We start from the raw sequence: 24,752 nt of genomic DNA, 5'->3' as shown, positions 1-24,752 counted from the left end.
TTTATATGATGGGATTGGCTTCCCCATTAGCCCTATACCATTGAACCATAGACAGTCTGAAACCCTGGCTAATGGTAACACTTTATTTAAGTTAGAGTTTGCATTTCCTGAACACACACACAAGGTTAAATAGTTGGAGGTACTATATTAACTCTCAGGAAGTTAACTCCTAAATTAAAGTATGCCATGAATAATCCATAATGAGGATAAGCCTCAAATGGAATAATTGAGTTGGTGCTACAGTACAAATTTGGTTCTCATATGAGAAATTTAGAAGAGTTTTATTTGGTATTCCTTTCTTATATAAATGTGATCTGCTGAGAAAAATTGCGTATTTTTTCTATCATGTTCATAAATTTTTTATGGCAGGAAATTGGTAGTTCAGTTTTACATTCCCATACTTAAAATAATGAAGGGTTCAGAAAAACCTTTGTTGAATAAATAGATAATTGTATAATAAATCTAGTATGTTTGACATTTTATATATTTTTTAATGTTCTTTCTTCCTATATTAGTGCTGAGTGAAGATCCTGTAATCAGCCTGTGTAGACGCCCCCTAAGAAGCCCAAGACCTGGTAAGAGATTGTTTTGTCTGTTGGTTTAAATGTTTTGTAAATATAGCTTTATTTTTAAATAGGTTAGTGCATGTATTCATATGGTTCGAAATTTAAAAGTTATTATAAATACATGGTGAAAAATCTCCCTGTCCCTCTGTCCTTTACCCACCTAGCCTCCTCATTAGAGGGAACCAGTGTTTTCAGTTTCTTAGGTCTTTTTTTAGAGATATTTAATGGAGCTACAAAGAAATTCATGCATAAATGATATTTTCCTTCCTTTTATCACAAATGTTAGCCCAATAAACACTCTTTTCTGTACCTTCTTATTGTGTTTTTATTTTTACTTAATCTATTGAGACATCTTTCCATACATATGTGTATGTGTGTATATATGTGTGTGTATATATATATATATATACACACACATATATATAAAGTCCTTCCTCATTGTTTTTAAGAGGTTTCTATGACTCTTTTTTGTTAGTATGATGATTTTAAACTAGGATCAGGGGCTTTTTATTCTTCCCAGCATAATGCTAATAAAAAAATCAAGACCGAGGCTTTCTAGCTCAGTGCTATCAAATTTTTCTGCCTCATTTACATTTCTTTTTGATGAAAACCTCTAACAAGTATTGCCCTTAAGTTGATTTCATGACTGTGAGAGATAACCAGTAAAGGCATCCAAGCAGTCTACTTCTGCTTCCTTGTCAGAGTTCATTAGCACATAGGGGTGCTTTATCATGGGAACTAAAGAAGAACCTTATTTATCTTCACATTAGGTTTCTACTTCTTGATCCTTCTCTTTAAGAAAGAATTAGGATGGGTTTTTTTTGATAACTGTCGTTTTAAGTATTACAATGACAAAGATCTGTTAAGGTTTTGATGATGAACCTGTGGTAAAGGACCACATGATGCATTTCCTCTTAAGCTCTAATCATTTTCTTGCTATCTCTCTTGCAGATTCGGCATACAAAACAAATGGAAATACTAAAATGAGTGAATTAGGTTTGTTTATCTCTAATTCTTACAGGTTCTTTTCAAGGGTTCTGAGGATCAGAACACAGGAGTATACACAGTTGGTCACTGGCTTGAGAATATTTCTTTGTTCATTTTCTCAGCTTGTGGGACACTGTGCCTATGGCTATGACCTTTCTTATTGCCCTGATTCTTAATTCTGTCTGAAATTATGTCTTTTGTTATTTAAGTTCATATAGGAACATGTAATACAAACACATTTTAATTTTTATTAGACTTTGTTGAATTCACATTTCTATGAGAAAAAGGAATATCAGCTTACCAATTCATAGTTTTTCTTGAGTTAGAAAGTGAATTAGAGATTCACTTTCCAGTGTTTGCTTTGGTGTAGGACATGAGATACCCAGATCCACAGCGTTAAGAGAACCTACATTGATTGTGGTTAGACTTAGTTTTAAGTTACAGTATTTTTCTAAATTTAGAGATGAGTCAAAACGAAGGAAACTTCCCCTTTTTTAAAAAAATAGCTGCAACTTTTTAAAAATTCATCTTTCAGTTAAACTCGGGTTGACTTTTTGGAGACCTCAGGATAGTGTCTGAAAGTGATCCTTACAGTATGCAGTTCATCATGTGTACTGGTACCCAGTAGAGTTTCTCAAGTGCTTTATTTAAAAACTTAAAAAAATTTTTTTAAGTCATAGTTTCTTAATTGGTAAAGAACTTGAAGTTGAAATAATCCACTTTTACTCTTTATGCTAGAGTTAGAAATGATTTTTATAAGTACTTTATAGTGAGAAGTAACTTTTAAAAGTGCTTTCCAGTTTAAAGAACATTTCTGTGGGATTAACAGAAAATGGCCTCCTCTGATTCTTTTTTATAGTAATGCTAGTACCTCTTAGAATATCAAAAATGACTGTTCATGGAGCTTGAATACTAGTAATATCCCCAGACCGTTCTTTCTACTCCTTCCTGCTGCCCCACTCTGCCTCTCTTCTCAAAAGCATATTGGCATTGAATAATCTTAAAGGTACCACTCTTAAAGGTGTCTATGCTGTGGGTCAGCCTCTAGTTAAAAATCTGACCTGCAGTCCTGTTTTTGCACAGCCTGTGAGCTAAGGAAAGAGACCTTGTGTGGCTAGCAAAGCCTCAAATATGTTTACTATATGACCCTCTATGGAAAAAGCTTACCGCTCCCTGGTTTATACCGGTGGCAGGAATAAAGACAGCAAATCACCCAAACGGTCATTTGTTTGTTCTAAGAGTAAATTCAGAGAGTTGCATACTTGCCTCAACATAGATTTTTTTTTAAAGCACTCCACCCTAGCCTGTACTGACAGCGTAAGAAGACGGGAGACACACGGACTCTTGTGTTCTGTCTAGTCTTCTCTTTGAGAAAGCATCAGAGTCTCATTTGTGAAACCTTCATGTCTTTGTCCCCAGACAAAATACAAAGTATGAGTTCCTTGAGTATCCTTCACTTCACTGCTCACACCAACACATGCAATAAGTCTCTAGGAATAGAAAACCTTATAGTACAGGTATACCTGGAACTTTGTGTTTTCCTTTAAAACTGTAGCTGAGGAAAGGAAAGTGGTATAATTAGTGGTTTGTCTCTGCCTGAAGAGATGGTTGTATGTGATCAATTCTTACAACAAACAAGTGCCCTAGGTCTTCTGAAAGTCCTTTTATTAGTTGGTTGAGATCATTGGAAAAGTGGTACCTCCTTAACAGCTCCTTTATTCATTGCCATTTGTCTACTAAATGCCACAGCCTGTATAATTTTGTTTTCCTTTTGGGCCCACTTTATTTGGGAGCCGGGTGGCGAGGGCTCTAGGCCTCCTGGGCCCACAGCAGTGCTCACTGGCGCGTGCCGTGCCACCCAGAGCAGCATACTGCTCCATGCTGTGGCCTGAGTACCACAGGCGGCTCACACCACCAGAGAACAGGGGGCTGACGGTCCGTAGCTCCTTCGGCCGCAGCTGGTTGAGGGCGACCCCCTTGGTCTAGGCCGTGAAGACGGCTTTTTCAGAGGTCTTGTGGGCCCGGTGAAATCGCATCCCTTTGTGGACCAGGTGTAGGCGAGGTCAGTGGCCAGTATGTCAGAACTAAGAGCCAGTGCCATGTTCTCACCGTGAATCTGGGGGACACCAGTTGGGGGAGTGGTGGGTCCTGGGGATCCTAGGTGGTGAAGCTGCCACCCCAGGCCCAAGGCTAAACCCCCCCGCAACCCCACCAACCTTAGCCAGGATGTCCCCAGCTTTGGGAAGATCTACTGTGACCCAGCCTATTCTCTCTCTGTTTTGCTACAACTTTTATAATATTTTAACTTTTTTTTAATTGAAGGTATCATTACTCCAAATAAGAGTTGAATTTCTCAAAGCTTCTGCATAAGCATAGGGAAGAGTAATACCTTTTTTAAAAAAAAAGTATTTTAACCTTCTACACGTAGAAGCCAAGAGGTTTAAAATGAAGATGAATGCGAAACAGGGAAATAAAATGAAAACTTCTCATGTGGTACTAAATGCTACTGATTCATCATCAGATTGTATTTAAATATTTATGCATTCTTTGTGGCTTGGGTTAAAAAGGTGAAAATGTAGAATGTTTAAAACCTTGCATGAAACCTCATTATTAAGCACTAATTTCACACTATTTTCTTGAGTTGTTAAGTCATGTTTTTTTTTTGTCATGGTATGAACAATTTTAGCAAAAGTCTTAAAGGTTTTTATTCTGTGATACAAAAGTCTATTCATTTATTAAACAAACATTTATTTTTAACCACCTTCTGTATGTATCAGTGACTGGCCTAAATGCTGGAACCATAAAGAGCCATGATAATTTTTTCCCCTAGCTCTTAGAGTAGTAGCTCTTAGAGAGATAATGGAAAAAAAAAGAAAAAAAAAAAACAAGCTAGATAAATTAATGTTGTAAGTGTTAAAATGGTGGTATATGTATTTGATAGCCTAGAAGAGAAGTGCCTTATTCTGCAGGAGAGGTTGGGAAGGTTTCATGGAGGAAATGGCATTTAGGAGGACTTGAAATTCCTGACCTTCATGTACCAGAATGAAAATCACAGTTAAAAAGTCTATAGCCAAGACAACGAGTAGACTGATAACAATGATGATTATTGTCAAATGTATAGAACATCTAATTCATAAGATATTATTGGATTATGCATAAGGCACAATATTAGTAATAATATTGAAGACAGCCTTGTTTAACAAGTTATTGTTCACCCTTTGAATACTATTGATATTGTTAGCAACATAAAATTCTTTAAAAAAATTTTTAAAGTTTATTTATTTATTTTGAGAGAGAGACAGCATGAGTGGGGAAGGGGAAGAGAGAGAGGGAGAGAGAGAATTCCAAGCAGGCTCCATGCCACCAGCACAGAGCCTGATGTGGGGCTTGAACTCACAAAGCCACGAGATCATGACCGGAGCTGAAACCAAGAGTCAGACGCTTAACCAACTGAACTACTTAGGCGCCCCAGAAACATAAAATTCTAAAGAAAAGACCTTTGGACACTAGATTAAAGTGTTCAGAAATCCATGATATATTAAATACTTGAAATATAATGATATAAAAAATAAATGGGGAGCTCCCTTATATAAGTTGGTTAAAAAAAATTCTTAAATTCTCCCCATGCTAATTGGACAACACATACATAAACAATAAAGGAGATTTAATTTTACTTTTATATGAGTGATTAATTACTAGGTGATTTGGCTCTGAACAAATTGACCTGGAGTTTAAAAAGTACATGGAAATAAATTATATCAGGATCAGAAAGGGAGGGATTACTGCACTATTCATTTTCTTTCTGGTGACTCAGTGAAGAAACACACAGATTCTAAAATCAATTTAGCCTAAAATTTTGCTATACCAAATAATTTTAAACTATATAAAACATAATGTTCAAATATAGTTGTAACTTTAGCAAAGCTACTGTTAGATCTTATTTTTTAAGTTTATTTATTATTTTGAGAAAAAGAACATGTGTATGCTCAAGCGAGGGAGGAGCAGAGGGGAAGAAAGAGGGACTCCCAGATGGGCTCAGACTCACAAACTGCGAGATCATGACCTGAGCCGAAATCAGATGCATAACTGACTGAGCCACCCAGGCTCCCTGCAAAGCTCTATTTTAAACGAGTTACACTTAGAAGTTATTGGAACCTCTTGTATTAGAAGAGTTCAGCCCTCAGCCTTTTCTTTGTCATTAATTCAAAAAATTATTGAGAGAGACTTTTGGTTTCCCTCCTGTTCCACGTGTAAGAAGCTAACCTAGCAACGAATAAACACATCTAAAAAATCAAAAGCTCTTTTTTGGATCTGTGAGAAAGGAGAGAACGCAGGGCAAACCCCTGCCCTCAAAGTTGGAGAAAGATGCAAATACAGGAAATTGTGGCTTACCAAGAGCTCAGGCTCGAAAGTGGAGATGTCTCCAGGAACCAGTTCTGGGGTAGCAAAATCTGAACTGTAACTGATGAACTGCAGGAGGCTTGGTGTGCAGAAGTCTGAGTTAAATATTCCAAGGGGACCCAGTCATGGGGAGTACCCCACTAGATTTTGAGGTATACCTCCAGGGGCTCGACCAAATTCCCATAGTAAATATCAGAGAAAAGTCCCCTCATGCTTCAGCAGGGAGCGGGGGGTGGGGGGGAAAGAATCATTTTGAAATATGCCAGAGCACTCTGTTCTTAATAAGGCCTGCCTTCAGGGCAGTCTAGTTACCCAGAACCTGACCTACTGGGGTATTATCAGCCCAACTGACCTGGGGAAAGGAAAATACTCTATTCCAGGCCACCGTAGACAACATGTCCCACCTAAGGAGAAAAGAAAAACACTGAGAGCCATTTGTGGCATAAATTCACTAAGAGACTAAGACCTAATTATAGGACTATGAAGCCCTTTCCCTTTCTCTCTGGACCTCATCATCACATTACTAGAGACCTAGTTACAGAAGTTCCTTTAACCAGTACATCATGTCCACCATCAAGACAAAATCTTAACCTTAAGGTATGGTATCAAGACATAATGAAAGGCAGAAAACAATTTGAAGAGACAAAGCCAACATCCGAACCAGTATGGCAAGGGTGTTGGAAATAATCAGACCAGAAATTTAAAACGACTATGATTAGTATGCTAGGGATTCTAATGGATAAAGTAGACAGCATGCACAAACAGATGGACAATGTAAGCAGAGATGGAAATCCTAGGAAGCAAAAAGAAATGCAAGGGATTCAAAATCACTGTAATAGAAATGAACGCCTTTGATAGACATATTAGACTGGACTTGGCTGAGGAAAAAATTTCTGTGCTAGAGGGCATATTGATAGAATCCTCAAATAAATGATAATGTGATAGAGGTGTTAACCAGTGCTATGGTGGTAATCAATATATAAATGTATCAAGTCAACATCTACACATACTTACACAGTGTCATATGTCAATTCTCAAATACAATTCTCAACCAAAAAGCAGAGGAAACGACTCAACAAAATGGAACATCCAAGGACTATACAACTATAAAATATTGTATGTAACATACGCATAATGGGAGTGCCAGAAGGAGGAGAAAAAAGGAACAGAAGAAATACTTGAGACAATGATCTAGAATTTCTCCAAATTAATGTCAGACACCAAACCACAGATTCAGGAAGCTCTGAGAACATCAAGCAGAACAAATGCACAAAAAATACACCTGGGTGTTTATCGTTTTCAAACTACAGAAAATCAAAGATGAAGAAAACCTGAAAGAAGTTATAGGAAGAGAAGACACCTGACCCATAAAGGAACAAAGATAAGAATTACATCCAACTTCTCTTCAGAAACCATGCAAGTGAGAAGAGAGTGTGGAATGAATGATTTTAAGTGTGAGAGGAAAAAACCACCAACCTAGAATTCTGTATCTTGCAGAATCATCATTCAAAGGGAAAGCCTTTAACCAGGCTAAGGATAAAAAAAGAAAAGAGGTAAACTAAGGTAAAAGGACACAAATTAGTATAGATTTCATGAAAATTAAAAGGATAATATAGAAATACTATGAACATGTTGAAGCCCACAAATTTGATAATCTAGATGAAATGGACCCTTTCCATGAAAGACACAATCGGCTAAAACACACAAGAAGAAATAGATAATCTGTTATCTATTTAAATACATCTATATCTATTTAAATACATTGACTCAATATTTAATAAATTTCCAAAACAGAAAGCACCAGGCCTAAATGAGTTCACTGGTGAATACTATCAAATATTTAAAGAAATTAATTATACCAGTTCTCTAAGGTACCTTTCAGAGGATAAAAGTAGAGGAAATACTTCCTAACTCATTTTGTAAGGCCAGCATTCCCCTAATACTAAAACCAGACAAACACAAGAAAACTATAGATCAATATCTCATGAACAGATGCAGTATTTCACAAAATATTAGCAAAATGAATTTTAAAAAACTACAAAAAGAATTAGGGGCACCTGGCTGGCTCACTTGGTAAAGAACATAACTCTTAATCTTGGGGTTGTGGGTTCAAGCTCCACATTGACTATACAGATTACTTTAAAACTGAAAAAAAAAAAAAATGCTACAACCAAACAGGATTTGTCGTAGGTATGAAAGACTGGCTCGACATTTGAGAATCTATCATATTAACAGACTAAAAAAGCAAAAAACACATAGTATTAATAGATGCAGAAAAAGTGTTTGACAGAATCCAACACCGATTCATGATAAAAACTCTCAGTAAACTGGGAATAGAGGGAATCTTTCTCAACTTGATAAACACTATCTACAAAAAAAAAACCTTACAGGTAACATAATGGTGAGACACTGGAAGCTTTTGTACTAATATCAGTGCTAAAAAGGAATAAGCCATCAAGGTATGATAGGAAGGAACCTAAATGGATATTTAGGCATAGATGCCCCTGCTCACCACTTCTTTTCAACATTGTGCTGGAGCAACGTAGCTAATGCAGTAAGACAAAGGGAAGCAAAAGGTATACAGGTTGGGAAGGAAGAAGTGTCTTGGTTCACAGGTAACGTGATCATCTGTGTAGGAAATCCAAAAGAATGGACAAAAAATAGGAACTAATAAGCAATTATAGCAAGGTTGCAGAATGTAAAGTTAATATAAAAAAGCCAATCACTGTCCTACATACCAGCAATGAACAAGAAAAATTTGAAATTAAAAACAACACAATTTAGTTAGCACCCTTCTCCCCACCGAAATGCTTACAGGTATATATCTAAGAAGATATGTACAAGATCTATGTGAGAAAAATTATAAAACTCATAAATGAAATCAAAGAATTTACTTAAAACCGACGGAGAGATATTCCACGTTCATGGATAGGAAGACTCAGTATTGTCAAGAAGTCAGTTCTTTTCAACTTAATCTGTAAATTCAGTGCATTCCCAGTCAAAATCCCAACAACTTATTTTGAGAAAATGATTAAGTTCATATAGAGTCAAAAGACCCAGCATAGCCGATACAGTATTGAAGAATAAAGTAGGAGGACTTAACCTCAAGACTGACGGTGAAGCTTCAGTAATCTAGACAGTGTGGTATTGGTAGAAGAATAGATGAATAGAACAGAATAGAGAACCCATAAACAGATCCACGTGTAGTCTACTGATCTTTAACAAAGTCAATACAATGGAGGGCAGAATCTTTTCAACAAATGGCTAGAACAACTGGATATCCACATGCAAAAAAAAAAAAATCTAGACACAGACCTTAAACCCTTTGCAAATATTAACTAAAAATGTATCACAGGCCTAAATGTAAGTTTTTTTAAAAAACTGTACAAAAGTCCCAGAAGAAAATCTAAAGGCCTTTGGGTATGCTGATGCTTCTTTAGATGAAAACAAAGAGCACAACCCATGAAAGAATTGATAAGCTGAACTTCAGTGAAGTTACAAACTTCTGCTCTGCAAAAGAATGACAAGAGAATAAAAACACAAGACACTGAGAGCAAATACTTGCAAATGACACATCTAATAAAGGACAATTATCCAAAGTATACAAAGAACTCTTAGAACTCAACAATAAAAAAAAAAACCTGATTTAAAAAATGAGCTAAAGACTTAACAGACACCCCAACAACAGATATACAGATGGCAAATGAGCATATGAAAAGATGTCCTACATTGTATGTCATCATGACATTGTCATTCTTACCATATGATCCAGCAATTACACTCTTGGATATTTACCCAAATGAGTTGAAAACTTAATGTTTACACAAAAGCCTGCACACACGTTTATAGCAGAATTATTCATAATTGGAATAATTATTGGAATTATTCTACTTGGAAGCAACCAATGTGTCTTTCAGTAGGTGAATGGATAAACTGGCACATCCAGACGGTGGGGTGTTATTCAGTGCTATAAAGCACTGAGCTGTCAAGCCATGAAAAGACATGGAGGAACCTATATGACTGTTCTGGAAAAGGCAAAACTATTGAGACAGTAAAAAGATCAGTGGTCATTGGGGCACCTGGGTGGCTCGGTCGGTTAAGCACCCAACTTCGCTCAGGTCATGATTTCACAGTTCGTGGGTTTGAGCCCCGTGTCAGGCTCTGTGCTGACAGCTCAGAACCTGAAGTCTGCTTTGGATTCTGTGTCTCCCTGTCTCTGCCCCTCATCTGCTCACATTCTGTCTCTCTCTTTCTCAAAAATAAATAAACATTAAAACAGAAACAAAAAGATTAATGGTCATCAAAGGTGTGGTGGTGGTGGTAGGGGAAGGATGAATAGGTGGAACACAGAGGGTTTTTAGGGCATGAAAATACTCTGTAGGATATCATAATGATGGATACATGTCATTATATGTTTGTCTAAACCCATAGAATGCACAACACCAAGAGTGAACTGTAATGTAAATTAGGGTCTTTGGGTGAACATGATGTGTAAATGTAGATCCATCAATTTTACCACTATTCAACAAATATACCACTCTGGTGGGGGATGTTGATAATGGTGGAAGCTATGCATGTGTGGGGCAGGAAACATAAAGGAAATCTATCTACCTTCCCCTCAGTTTTGCTGTGAATCTTAAGCTGCTCTTTAAAAGAAAATTAATAAAACAAAATAATTATCATTAAGTGCTGAATACATACCATTATAAATAAGACTGATGCAGTGGTAGATGGGTGGTAGACTAGAAATCAGAAGAGCCTGTATTCAGTTCCTTTTTTATCACTTGTTCATCCTGACACCCTTAGACACGTCACTTAATACCATAAACCTTACCTATGAGAGTCCTCTTGTGACATTAGGGAATCAGCAGATATGAAGGGTATTTTTGAAAACTAACTGGCAGCATGCAAATTATCAAGGAAGTAACTATTATTAAGATAATGACTAAGATGTAACTATTGGCTCTTAAGAAAACATCTTTTGTTTGCATGCTATGTGAATAGTTATATAAATGAAAATAAACTCTACAAAAGGGATAATATGTGTGTTATGGAACGATATCTTTTTGTATGAGTGGAAATATTAATGAAAAAATTTTAAGAGAATAGCACTAAGGCAAGTTTGATTTTCCATTTTTCTGCTTGAAAAAGAAAATTGAAAAGACAGTTTCCCTTATGACCCTAGATTAAAATGGAATATAATATACCAGGTCCTAGCTTTATAAGAGTGACATAGTATTTGCTGTTTTGGTTAGTTTTTTCCTATACCAAAAATATTGGCAAATGTATTTCACATAGTGATTTACACTTGCCCCTGTCATAGTGGTAGTTTGACCAGTGTTATATTAATATAATTAAACTGATCTGAAGAAAATATTTCCAAGTTCACCGTATAATGTGTTGGCACTTGCCTTCCACGGTATTGTTTTCCCCTTTTTGAAAAGCAAAAGGGGTTAAAAGCAACAGAGGGAAAGCTGAAAAGAAAGATTTCAGCTTTGTGAGCAGTCTGATTCATGCCACTTCTCAAAAGATAACTCAGCAATATTTTAGCCCAGTTGTACAATGCCACCCTTTGGGTTTATCTCCCTTAAATTTTTTTTTTTTTTTTCAGTATAGCCCATATAAAAATACTGTGTTCGATACACGTTGCTCATTTATCTTTGTCCAAATTCTCTGGCTCTCAAAAAAAATAGCATACGTGGACGTGCTGGAGCTAGGGTTTCTCTCCCTTTCTTCTTCTGGACATACTAGTGCAGTAAAGAACTGATTTGTCTTTTCCACCAGTATGATGGGTTTCTCAAGACGGCATGGGGAGTGTGGCAAATAGGAGAGTGAGAATTCAGTAAACCTATAGGGACTGGAATATTTATCAATGGAGAATTTCATACTTTCTGCAAACAGGTTACAGTTTAGAGTACAAACGGACCTGCGGCTGAAAGAAAAATAAACTCTTCCTGATTCTAGGTTGTATCGTACTTATTTCTGAAATAACCTAAAGGGAAATAACATATTTTTTAACATTTAACAGAAGAAAAATTTTAGTTGGTCTGTCTTTATGTTCACTTCCCTAAATTGTATATTATAGATTACATATTATATATTATATAGTTATATATTGTTTATTCCTAAGCTTTAGCTTTTGATGTCATGTATGATGTGTTTGCTTTTCTTTTCTAGAAGCCACCAGCAGCCAACAGAAGGTCAATTTTTCTGAAGGAGGTATTTTCTTTTAAAATATTCTAAATTTTTTTTCATTAACGTGAACAATTTTGATAGTTACTTAAAGAAGAAAATTTTTCTTCAGGAAAAAAGTTCATGCTTATCTAAATTCATAATTGGGTCTTAGATAAAATGGGATAGGGTGAGTGATGATAGCCTTTATATGCATTTCAAACGTCTTTTGTCTGAGTTAATTTTAAGTAAAGCCAATGAAAACAGACTTTGGCATATGCTGGCCTTTGATTATGGTATTAATATAATCATTTTTTCTAAATTCTCATAATCAGTCTATGAATAGGACAGTAAAACTTAGTCCATTTTAAAACCCACCATAATCTTAATTACCTGCATACTGAAATGCTTGTATATGAGTGTGTGTGTACATCCCCCCCTTTACAACCACAGATACTCATATGTAAGCACACATGTACATATACTAATTTTGGCTGAATTTACACACTATATGTAACCCCCCCCCCAAAAAAGGTAAAATTTCTCCACTATTAATGCTCCTTTGTTTCCTTTTTGACTTTACATTAACGCCTCAGAATATAATCTTGTAGATATTACTCAGAATATTTGCTTGAGATATAATTATATGCCTCAGATAACATTAATGAGCTCAATTTTAGCTCATATAAAACTTTGTGATCCAGAATAGTAAGTGTAATAAATAGTGATTCTACGTCTGATAATTAAAGAGGCTTCATTTTAATGTTGAATTACTTGTTTTAATCTAGATCTTTAGAGCATTAGAAGAAAGACTATACTAGTGTATTATTTCTTTCTTTTTAGAAGAAACTGAACAAGACGATCAAGACAGCTCTGACAGTGATATTACTATTCTTAAGGTCAGATCCGGGGATTCTCTTGATTCTGGAGGTAACATATCTTCATATTCATATGACTTTATCTTAGGAGCTGTGTTTTTAGTAAAAATCTAAAGGTATTTTGTGAATTTACTTTTTTAAAAAATACTTCCATAAAATATTTTATTAAAACTACTTTTTTAGAGAGTATACTTTTTAATATTTATTAAAATTACTGACTCCATGTGTGCATCTGATTAGTAACATGTAATGTCTATATAATATCTAAACAAGTCACTTTAAAAAAAAATTTTTTTTTAATCTTTATTTTTGAGAGAGAGAGACAGAGACAGAGCACAAGCGGGGGAGGGGCAGAGAGAGAGACACACACAGATTCCCAAGCAGGCTCCGGGTTCTGAGCTGTCAGCACTGAGCCCGACCTGGGGCTCAAACTCACGAAGCGAGTTCATGACCTGAGCCGAAGTTGGACGCTTAATTGACTGATCCACCCAGGCACCCCACAAATAAGTCACTTTTTAGCCTGCTTTGATATTTATGGAATATAAGATATTTTTGTGCTCAAAGAAGTTATTTGTAGTTTGTTTAAAATGTTACAGAGAAGCGGATCTCATTGGTAGTGGTATTCCTTATATTATCAGGGATGTTAGCTCTTAGGAAGTTTTACTATCCCTAGGTAATCACTTTTATTTCTGGATTGTTCAAATTCACACCAAGTTAGTAGCAACAGTTTATGACTATTCATGTGAATTTGTGTTTAAGTTTATTCAAGGAAAGAATTGACCGTGGGGGGAAAATACCAATTGAGGCTTAAGAGGGTGCTGAACCAATTTGAAACTCTGTAAATAATGAATAATATTATATTTTAGTCCCATGAAAGAGTAATTCTCTATTTTCCCCTCACCATCTTTTGAGAATTTCCATAATTCTGTGTTTTACTTTATCATTCCATTTAAAAAATAGGCTCATAGGCTGGTTTATGGGCATTTGGTATTCTATATATTTCCCACCCTTCCTCATTGTTCCCCATTCTTTCTTGATACAGAAATCCCAAAGGAGATATGCACCATTCTAGCATAGTGGTTAAGAACATGGGCTCTGGAGCCAGAATCCCTGGGTTTCACTCCTCCACTACTAGGTTTGTGCCCTCAGGGAATTGCTTAATGTCTGTGTTCCTCAGTATCCTCATCTGGGTTGGTAAGAGGTTAATTCATATGTGCAAGCACCTAGAAGGTACCTGTCACATAGTAAACACTAAACTAAGTGTTCTTATTAGTTTTGGTATATGTATACATAAAGCTCTAAAAATTAAAAACTAATTAAGCCATTCCTGTAGCCAATAGTTTGATGCTATTGCTAGCAGCATATAGCTCTTTGAAACTTCATACACTGAAGGGTCTGTGATCCCTTTAAGAATTCTAATAAATTCTTAATGAAGCACACATACCCATGTGCAGAAGAAAACTCTAGCTAAAGAAGAAAAAAGGGAGCATATTAAGAAGAATACTGATCTTCTTAGATTATTTTCTGAGCCAGTTATCCCTTGAAGAGGTTCAAGAAGAAACAAGCATAGAGAAAAAAAGAAAGGCGAGCCAAGAAACAGACTCAACTGTAGAGAACGAATTGATGGTGACCAAAGGGGAGGAGGGAATGGGGGGGGTGAATGAAAGAGGTGATGGGAATTAAGGAGTGCACTTGTGATAAGCACCAGATGTTGTGTAGAAGTGTTGAATCACTAAATTGTACATCTGACACTAATATTGCACTGTATGTTAACTAACTGGAATTTAAATAAAAACTTAAAAAAAAAAGATCTGTTGGAATGCAAGAAGAGAATATTAGAATTTCATGTATATTTATATTTTATTTCATCCAATTAAAATGTCTTTTTGTTTTATAATAGATACAACACATTAGTTAATACATTATTTCAATAACACACGTATTTAATGTTAGAAATATGTTTTGGAGGGGCGCGTGGGTGGCTCAGTCAGTTAAGTGTCAGACTTCGGCTCAGGTCATGATCTCATGGTTCACGAGTTTGAGCCCCACATCGGGCTCTGTGCTGACAGTACAGAGCCCGCTTCGGATCCTCTGTCTCCCTCTCTCTCTGCCCTTCCCCACTCATGCTCACTCGCTCGCTCTCTCTCTCTTTCTCTCAAAAATAAATAAGCATTTTTTTAATTAAAAAGAAATATGTTTTAGAAATCAATGCTCAAATTTTTTTTAATAATAGGAGTACACTAACAAAAATATTTAGCTACCACACCTGGATGTGTCAAATGCTTTTACTTCCGAGTTAACAATCTGATCACTTTTGAACAGAGTTAGTTATAAATTCCACTTTTATATGAAAATAAGTTTTTAAAGAATAGGCTAAAATATGTAACATATTAACCATTTACAAGAAAAATTTGGGGCAAAATGGGTATTAATGATTTCAAGAAGATCCATTATAAACTTTCAAAGTGTTCCCCAACTCAAAGGTTTCATTATCTTCCTTACCTCATGCCATGTTCTACATCTTCTATTTTTTTTTCTTTAGAAAGTCGTTAGGGAAAAGATAATTATTTAGTTAAGTTTTTAGATACAACATGGCTCTTTAGAAACTTAAAAAAAATAAAATGTGTTCCTGGGACACCTGAGTGGTTGGGCTCTGTGTTGCATTCCACACTGAGCATGAAGCCTACTTAAAATAAAAAAAATTAAATATTCAACACTGCCCCAAGTGTTGAATTCCCTGGGGTTTTACTGAATATTTTTGTTCTTTTGATTACTTACTGTTCTCTTGGTAAAATATGCGTTTAAAAAGTACAATATGCTTGGGGCGCCTGGGTGGCTCAGTCGGTTAAGCCTCCGACTTCAGCTCAGGTCACAATCTCACGGTCCGTGAGTTCGAGCCCCACATCAGGCTCTGGGCTGATGGCTCAGAGCCTAGAGCCCGCTTCCGATTCTGTGTTTCCCTCTCTCTCTGCCCCTCCCCCGTCCATGCTCTGTCTCTCTCTGTCTCAAAAACAAATAAACGTTAAAAAAAAAAAATTTTTAAAAAGTACAATATCCTTTATAGTGCACTTTATTTCTTTTGTTCTTTCAGATCAAACTACGAAATCAAGTCAATATCCAGAATCACTTTGGCGGTCATCACAAAGTAAGTAAAACCATGTTTTAAACTCTTGAAATTCTACCTGTGTGTGTGTGGTCAAATGCTGTTTTTTTATTTTTGAAGATCCTCTTAATGTAAAGTGTTGAAAAAGAGGTATAGTGAATGCTAAAAAACTCATCCTGCATCTTGAATTTGCTTCATCTCTGTACTCAACCTTGAATTCGAATTTAAAAACAAAAATCTGCTTTCTGTGACTTGTTGAATGTCCTTGTTTGCCATATAAATTTGTTGACTATTCTTAGTTTAATTAACTAACGTAGTTTGAGCCTACTTACATGGACATATTCTAATAAGGATATAAAATTTTATATGCAGTATGATTTGAGCTCTATTGCAAAAGTTTGGAAGGATGAATAAACAAGTGATAAAGCAAAGTATAATAAGAAGTTAATGGAAAGCTAGGTGGTGTGTATATCAAAATCTTATAGCCTTGCTTGCAATTTTGAAAATTTTCACAATACGTTGAAAAAATATAACAAAAGAAAGGATTGGAAAGTAATATACTAAAGTGCTGATAACAATCATTTGTTTAGAATGGTAGAATAATTGGTGATATTTTTCTTTTCCTTTTTTTTCTGTACTTTACAGATTATCTAAAGTAGATATGTATTTTCTTAGGTTAAGCAGAAATGATGCTGTTTCTTTCCCATGTTTATTTATTTTTTTAATTTTTTTTTTTTAACATTTATTTATTATTGAGAGACAAAGAGACACAGAGCATGAGCAGGGGAGGGGCAGAGAGAGGGGGAGACACAGAATCCGAAGCAGGCTCCAGGCTCCGAGCCTTCAGCACAGAGCCTGACGCAGGGCTCGAACCCACGAACCGTGAGATCATTACCTGAGCCAAAGTCGGTCACCCAACCAACTGAGCCACCCAGGTGCCCCTCTTTCCCATGTTTAATTAAGTCCCAGAATTTGAGTTAATTATTAATCTAAAATATCCTTGTATGTAAAATCTTCAAGGACTTTTTTTTTCCTTCCACATCACCTTTCTTGAAACTGTTTTTAAAGAAAAAGTCTTTGTAAATCTGTTTTATTAATCATTGTATTTATATAATTCCACATATTTCACATTATATATAGTTTTTAGCAGGTTCTGGGATAAAACTGAGATAAAATAAAAGCCACTGAGACACAAAAATAAATCCTTTGTGGGGCACCTGGGTGGCTCAGTCGATTGAACATCCCACTTTGTCTCAGGTCATGAGCTCACGTTCATGGGTTCGAGCCCTGCTTTGGGCTCTGTGCTGGCAGCCTGGAGCCTGCTGTTTTGGATTCTGTGTTTCCCTCTCTCTCTGCCCCTCCCCTGCTCACTCTCTGTCTCTCAACAAAGAGAATAAAACATAAAAACAAAAAATTTAAAAAATCATTTGTGGAAAATTACTTGCTGAATCATCTTATATGTTTGCCCTTTGTTATGCTAAATCTTTGATATTTGGAAGCTCTTAAATGTATCTCTCTATATAAATTATGCTACATGCATACAATTATGAAAAGTGAGTACTTTGTATACTAATGAATAGGTGATCGAGGTATATATCCTTGAATTTAAGATGCCATTATTTTTTGTATAACTGAAAAAGAAAAATCATCCAGTTAAACTATGATATACCCTCGATTATAAGATACAGCCCTACATCAGAGGTGTTTTTTTAAAACTACTCCTTGGGGCTCCTGGGTGGCTCAGTCAGTTAAGTGTCTGACTCTTGATTTCAGCTCAGGTCTTTATCTCAGGGTTGTGGGTTCAAGCCCCAGGTTTGCTTCCACACTGGGCATGAAGCCTACTTTTTCAAATCAATGAAAGACATGTTAAAAAACAGGTCTACTGTTTTTCTTTTGTTGGGATAGACTGAAAACAAATCTGGAAGAATATTCATATGTCTTATTCGACATGGTATTCCACTTAGTAGATATTTATGAATTTTTAAGTTACACATTTCTAGAATGTTCTATTTCTTGGGGCACCTGGGTGGCTCAGTCGGTTAAGTGTCCAACTTCAGCTCAGGTTATGATCTCGCGGTCTGTGAGTTCGAGCCCACATCAGGCTTTATGCTGAGAGCTCGGAGCCTGGAGCCTTCTTTGGCTTTTGTGTCTCCCTCTCTCCCTCTGCCCCTGCCTACTTCATGCTCTGTCTCTCTCTCTCTCTCAAAAATAAACATTAAAAAAATTCAGAATGTTATATTTCTTTTACAGTTAGCATGTATATATTACCTTTGTATTTAGAAAAAATAAATTTGAAAAATTTACAATAATACTTGTATCATTGGGTAGAAATAACTCATTTCTTCAGAACAGATTTAGAAATTTCCCTTGTTATAATTGTTTGAAATATCATTTCTAATCATCCCATTTGTCCTTAAATACCATCCCAAAACAAAAAAGTAACTACTTTTTTTACTTCATAACTTTCACTTATAACTACTTTGCAATGTCCACAAAATTGCTTATATAGTATATGCCATATACACCAGTACATAGCATAACATATATGGACTGCGTGGGTTTGTATCTGAGCTTTACTACTTCCATATTTTATATACATATATATATATATATATATATATATATATATATATATATACACTATTTATATTATGTATATACATATGTATGTATATATATGTATGTATATATTCCATATATTTGTAAAATGGGAATAATGGTGTTGACCACATAAAGTGTGAGAATTAAGTAAAATTATACTTGATACCTGGCAAACATTTAGTACGTGCTGCCATTATTTTGATGGTATTGATTTTAAAGTTGACTTAGTATCCAATTCCTGAACACTTTGATGCTTAGAAAAGGGAAAACAATGAATATAGTATATATGTTTGGGACTGATGAAAGAAAGGTTTGATTTTTGTGGTGATTTTTTGGTTTATAGTATCCATAGTATACAAGTATAATGTCTATGCAGTATTTTCATTGTTCTTATTTCCAAGTATTCCATGACCTTATCTCTGTTTTCTGTTATAGGTCGAGACTTCATAACTCTTGATAAGCAACCTTCAGTGCTAAGTAAGTGGTTGGTTGTCTGTTCTTTTATCAGTCAAGCAATTCTCACCTTGTCTTATTCTGCCAACAAAATGTTTGAATGGGATTTTAAGTCATTTTACCCTCTTTGCCTTTTAATCCGCCACACATTAGTATCAAATGTGTATAATTACTCTGTGATGTGGAAATGTGTTCAGGATTATTTTACCTAAAGTAACTTATTTGCAAGAGTGAGTGGTTAACTTTTTTCTTCTTAAATACATTGAAACCAAGTTCATGTATTATTGAACTCAGTCATTCTCATAGACCAGAACAAAGGATTGGTACCTAGTTTTGTCTATTAGGTGATTATATATTTATTTGCTGTCTATTTTGCTATAGGAAGTGGTTCATCCTTCACTGGTGTGATCCTTTGACATTATCTTTTACTTCTGAACCTATTGCTTTTATTGTTTTCTTCCCCAACTTTGTTTTACCTTTCTGATAAATTTACCTTCTAACATGAGTATGGTATACGTTTTCAAAATATTGAAATGATATCTTGGTATATGCATTTGCTTTAGGCTCGGGATATCAAAAAAAACCTCAGGAATGGTTGGAACAATCCACAAGAATAAGGACTAAGATGCAAAGTAAGTTGCTAAATCTTTACCTGTTACTGAAGTAATTTCACGTATATTTGCTGTTTTTCTTTATTACTCAGTATACAAAAATATTTAGTTCTTCAGATAGGCATTTAGATTGTGATTTCATTACTGAGGCAGAGCTATGACTACACGATATTTCCATCTGCTTGGAATGTCAGGAGATGGTCTGGTGTTAAGTGTAAACAGTGGTGGGAGAAAACCAGTGGATGAAGTTTTCAGTTCTATTAGCTGCAGTCCAATCTGTACATGATAATAAAATTCTACTCTTTTGACATTACCTGTTTTTTATTTGTAGCAGACATTATTTACTTTTATGTAAATAATCAGAGAAATTCTGCATACCCATTATATTAAGTAATAAAGGATGAAATCTACAAATAGTATTTTCTTGTTTAGGTTTAGGATGGATTAAGTGTCACAGAATCTGAAAAATACCATATATAGATGTGATGAAATAATCATGCTTTGAATTCAGTGTCTATCATAATTTCTATAGCAGTTTCCACATTAAACCTTGACCGTGTAGAAAAAAATTAAGTTACCCTTCACCTTTATCCCTTCTTTATACTCTAACCACAATAATCTCAAGGTCATTTGGTATTCCTTTACTTTTATTTAAAAAAATTTTTTTAATGTTTTATTTATTTTTGACAGAGAGAGAGAGAGAGAGAGAGAGAGAGAGAGAGAGAGAGAGATCATGAGCGGGGGAGGGGCAGAAAGAGAGGGAGACACGGAATCGGAAGCAGGCTCCAGGCTCTGAGCCGTCAGCACAGAGCCTGACACGGGGCTCAAACTCACAAACCGGGAGATCATGACCCGAGCCAAAGTCGGACGCTCAACCAACTGAGCCAGCCAGGCGCCCCATCCTTTTCTTTTATTTAGATAATATAAGGGGCTCCTGGGTGGCTCAGTCAGTTAAGCATCTGACTTCAGCTTAGGTCATGATCTCACGATCCGTGAGTTCAAGTCCCACATTGGGCTCTGTGCTGACAGCTCGGAGCCTGGAGCCTGCTTTGGATTCTCTGTTTCCGTCTCTCTCTGCCCCTCCCCTGCTCACTCTCAGACTTTCTCTCTCTCAAAAATAAATAAACATTTAAAAAAAAAAAAAGCTCCATCTCTTGCTCAAAAAATGACTAACTGTAATTGACAAAGTTAGCTTGTGTAAACAAACCTCTGTGGCTTTGTTTTACCATCAGTAAAGTAGTGGTGGTCATAATTCATTGTTCCCAACAGTTGAAGTTTTACCCCACATGTGAGTTCTTCAGTCTAAAACTGAAAAAACTTTCTGTCCTTGCCTTATTGTTGGCTGTCATTCCTTATTGTTGTATGTACCTGGTGTTAGAAAACTATTTCTTCTTACAATTTGCTTTTCCTGACCTGTTATAGTTAGGAAAGCAAATATTTTTTAGCTTACTAGGATTTTGTTTGTAACCAGTATCAGAATTAAAACTTACTTTGAAGATCTAAGAAATAAACTCTTGGAAGTAAAAATTGATGAGTTTAAGTATATTTTTTATGAAAAACTCAGTTCTTATTTTATTTCTTAGTTCTTAACTATACATTCCGGGTAATTGATAACAGATATATTTCTTCCAGGTAACTGTAGTACACTTTGTTACCAAAAATATATAATTTTTATTTCCTCTGATAAGACATTGTACAAATGCAATGGAGAAGGGAAAATAATTATACTGAAGATCTGATTAGAATGCAGAAATAGATTTTTTTTAGTTGCTAAATTAATAGGTAAGGCTTAGTCTGTTTGTGTCCCTGCTTTGTCTTAGTGTATTTATTATGGCTTAAATATCTGCATACTGATTGATAGCCATCTACTACATATACAGAGCTTTGAGAATTATATAGAAATTATATGCCAGAAGTTTGCACACTGAGGTGCAGATAACAGAATTTTTTAGACCTTTAGCTACATAAGAACTTTAAGAACAGTGAACATGAAAATATTTTTAGTGAAAGTAGAGGCCTGCAGTGATTTTCATATGGACTGACAGATTCCTCTTTAATCCAAGATCATTTAAAATGGTTTTTGCTTAGCATTCTAATAATTTCATTATTTCATTAAGTTTATATTTCCATCTTCTTTAGTGAGAAAAAAATTAATTTTTAGACTTAGGTGTTCAAGAACCTGGGACTTTCACATCCTTATTGTCAACCCATGATAGCACAGTTCCTTAGGTAGACAGGTCCCAGTTTGGGTTTCTGCCTGTTTTCTAATCTTTTGGAGAAGATAGAATCACTGTCTTTATTTTTCCTATTTCCCAGGTAATAAAACAGTGAGAATAGGGAAGAGTATCTAGGGAGAGGTCAGGCCTCTATGAGTCTGTGCCTCATTGATATACATGTTTGGAACCTGTCTCTGCACAGAGGAATGCCTGGGTAGCTCAGTTAGTTAAGCAGCCAACTTCAGCTCAGATCATGATCTCACAGCTTGTGAATTTGAGCCCCACATTGGGCTCTGTGCTGACAGCTCAGAGCCCGGAACCTGCTTCAGATTCTGTGTCTCCCCCTCTCTGTGCCCCTCTCTGCGCATGCTCTGTCTCTCTCTCAAAAATAAATAAACATTAAAAAATAAAAATAAAATAAATAAATAAAATAAAAGTAATTCAGAGATACAAAGAGTTTGGAGTTAGAGCTGCAGTCCCAGCTCTTCTACTTACTAATTGAGTGACCTTGGTAAAGCCACTTAACCTTTGTTAAGGTTTTCTTACCTTTTCTTACCTTTAACTTGGGGACAAGAGTGCCTATGACTGGTTATTCTAATTATCTTGTTATATATGTGAACACAACTTTTTAAGTCTGAATACCAAATGAATAATTACTAATTAGTAAATAATTACTAAATGATTACTTATTTATTGTTAACAATATATTGTGTAATAATCAGTAATAACAACTATGAAAGATTCATGTCCTCTGCACTTGACTTTTATAGAGTGATTGTTACCATACTCTTCTGACTGGAAAACCTTGAGCTTTATCTTTTAAAAAGGTGTGTGTGTGTGTGTGTGTGTGTGTGTGTGTGTGTGTGTGGTGTGTATGTGTGGTGTGTTTTTTGTTTTTTGGGTTTTTTTAGGAATGTTTGTCACTATTTCTGATGATATTTTTAATAAGAAGAGGGATAGAGATTACCTCTTAGAGAATGCTGTCTGCCTGAACAGTATATACCCTGCTTATAAGTTTGTGTTCTATGAATTTTATATATATTACATGTGTTAGATAGTAACTGTTATTTAGCTATTCTTTATCATTAAAATCATCATAGAAGAGCACTTAACGGAATTTTCTTACATTATCTCATTTGATCTTTGCAACCATGGATTAAGATATTCAAGATAAACATTTTCTTGATGGATTTTTTTTCTAAGACAATTGTATTATGTTTCACATGCTCTTTCACTATTGGTTCCTCTACTTGGTGTGCTCATATAGTAACTTTTTAAAACATTATATTGAGGTATAATTGGCATACATTTAATGTATTACAGGCTTGATATGCTTGGGGATGAGTATACATCCGCAAAACTATAACCACAGTCTATACTGTTAGCGTATCTGTCACCTCCAAAAGTTTCCTCCCACTCTCTTTATTTATTACTATGTGTGTGTATGATAAGAGCACTTAACATAAGATCTTCCCTCTTAGCAAATTTTTAAACATATGGTACAGTATTGTTAACTATAGGTACTATGCTTTGCAGTAGATTGCTAGCACTTAGGCATCTTGTATACCTGAAACTGTGTACCTTTAACTAAAATCTCCTCATTTTCCCTTTCCCCTCCCTCCTACAACCACCATTCCGCCTCTCTGCTTCTGTGAACTTGACTATTTTAGATTCCTCACAAAATGAATTTTCAGAACTTACAGCTATATTGTCTTATATGATGCAAAACACTGTAGATTTTATACATGTTATTAACACTAGGCATTAAAAATGAAAATACAGTGTAAAAAAGCAATTTGTATTTATTTGCAAGTGTAATGAGTCACGAGTTGATAATGAAGAAGCAGCAGTATGATTGTTTTATGGTGGCCTCATGTAATCGATACGATTGCCTCATAGTAGCCTAACTGATACACTAATAAATGAATCATTGTAAAATTTTTATGGCAGACACTATTACAGTCAGATTCATAATACAGTATTTGGAAACATAATGTTACTTTAAAGAACAAAACAAAACATTCACCTGTGATGATAGGCTGACAGGCAGTTTCTCCAATTACTTAGAGAGAGAGGTATATGGTATCATAATTCCTTGAAAGCAAAGTTAATAAACAGTAAGAAAACTAACCTTATTAATTTTGTATTGATTATCACTCCTCTTATGCCTGGGTAAGGATAGGCTATCCTCTTCCGTACAAGCCTTGGACACAGTGTGCTACACAGTGAACACTTAGGAGAAGATGATGACACAAAAACACTTCGTACAATTCTTGCCATACAGTTTATTAGATTTTCACACCAAGACACTCATACACACGCAACAGATCAGTTCATTGTGCTGCGTGATGGTTATTTACTAGTCATTAAGTGGAAGTGCATCATCATAAAGGTCTTCAACCTTGTCATTTTGTGTTGAGTAGGCTGAGGAGGAGGAAGAAGGGTTGGTCTTGCTGTCTTAAGCGTGGCAGAGGCCAAAAAGGTGGAGAACATGGAACGGGAGGCAGGCATGCTCCAAAATACTTAAATTCTGTCTCACTTTTTTTTTTTTTTTTTTGCCTTCTCATTTCTCTAAAAGTGTGTCTATATGGTTCCAGTTTTTCTTCCACCATTTCCTTTAGTTTCAGTACCTCTATCATAAAAGGGTCCTTGTCGTTAAGTCAAAAGCAGTCTTGAATAACTGGCCACATTATCTAATGTCCGTTTGTTTTCTGCCGCTGCTGCTTCTACATCTTCTTCCTCATCGGCTGGCATCAGATGATGCC

The 24,752-nt window shown here is 35.5% G+C and overlaps 1 protein-coding gene across 2 annotated transcripts in view; it reads left to right on the top strand.

Annotated features, from left to right (window-relative positions):
* Positions 1 to 24,752, top strand: part of TOR1AIP1 (torsin 1A interacting protein 1) — a 43,396-nt gene that overhangs the window by 7,271 nt on the left and 11,373 nt on the right. The window contains exons 3-9 of one of the 2 annotated variants that reach the window (XM_060643815.3): positions 516 to 575; positions 1,518 to 1,562; positions 12,132 to 12,173; positions 12,969 to 13,055; positions 16,095 to 16,148; positions 19,143 to 19,184; positions 19,724 to 19,792. In XM_060643815.3, coding sequence (XP_060499798.1) covers positions 516 to 575; positions 1,518 to 1,562; positions 12,132 to 12,173; positions 12,969 to 13,055; positions 16,095 to 16,148; positions 19,143 to 19,184; positions 19,724 to 19,792 — 399 coding nt within the window. The remainder of the gene's footprint in view (positions 1 to 515; positions 576 to 1,517; positions 1,563 to 12,131; positions 12,174 to 12,968; positions 13,056 to 16,094; positions 16,149 to 19,142; positions 19,185 to 19,723; positions 19,793 to 24,752) is intronic. The other variant, XM_060643816.3, reaches the window with a different exon arrangement.

The sequence above is a fragment of the Panthera onca genome, chromosome F1, assembly GCF_046562875.1.
Source record: "Panthera onca isolate mPanOnc1 chromosome F1, mPanOnc1 haplotype 2, whole genome shotgun sequence".
Classification (NCBI taxonomy): Eukaryota; Metazoa; Chordata; class Mammalia; order Carnivora; family Felidae; genus Panthera; species Panthera onca.
The sequence above is the reverse complement of the archived record's forward strand: the minus strand, read 5'-3'. Positions and strand labels throughout refer to the sequence as shown.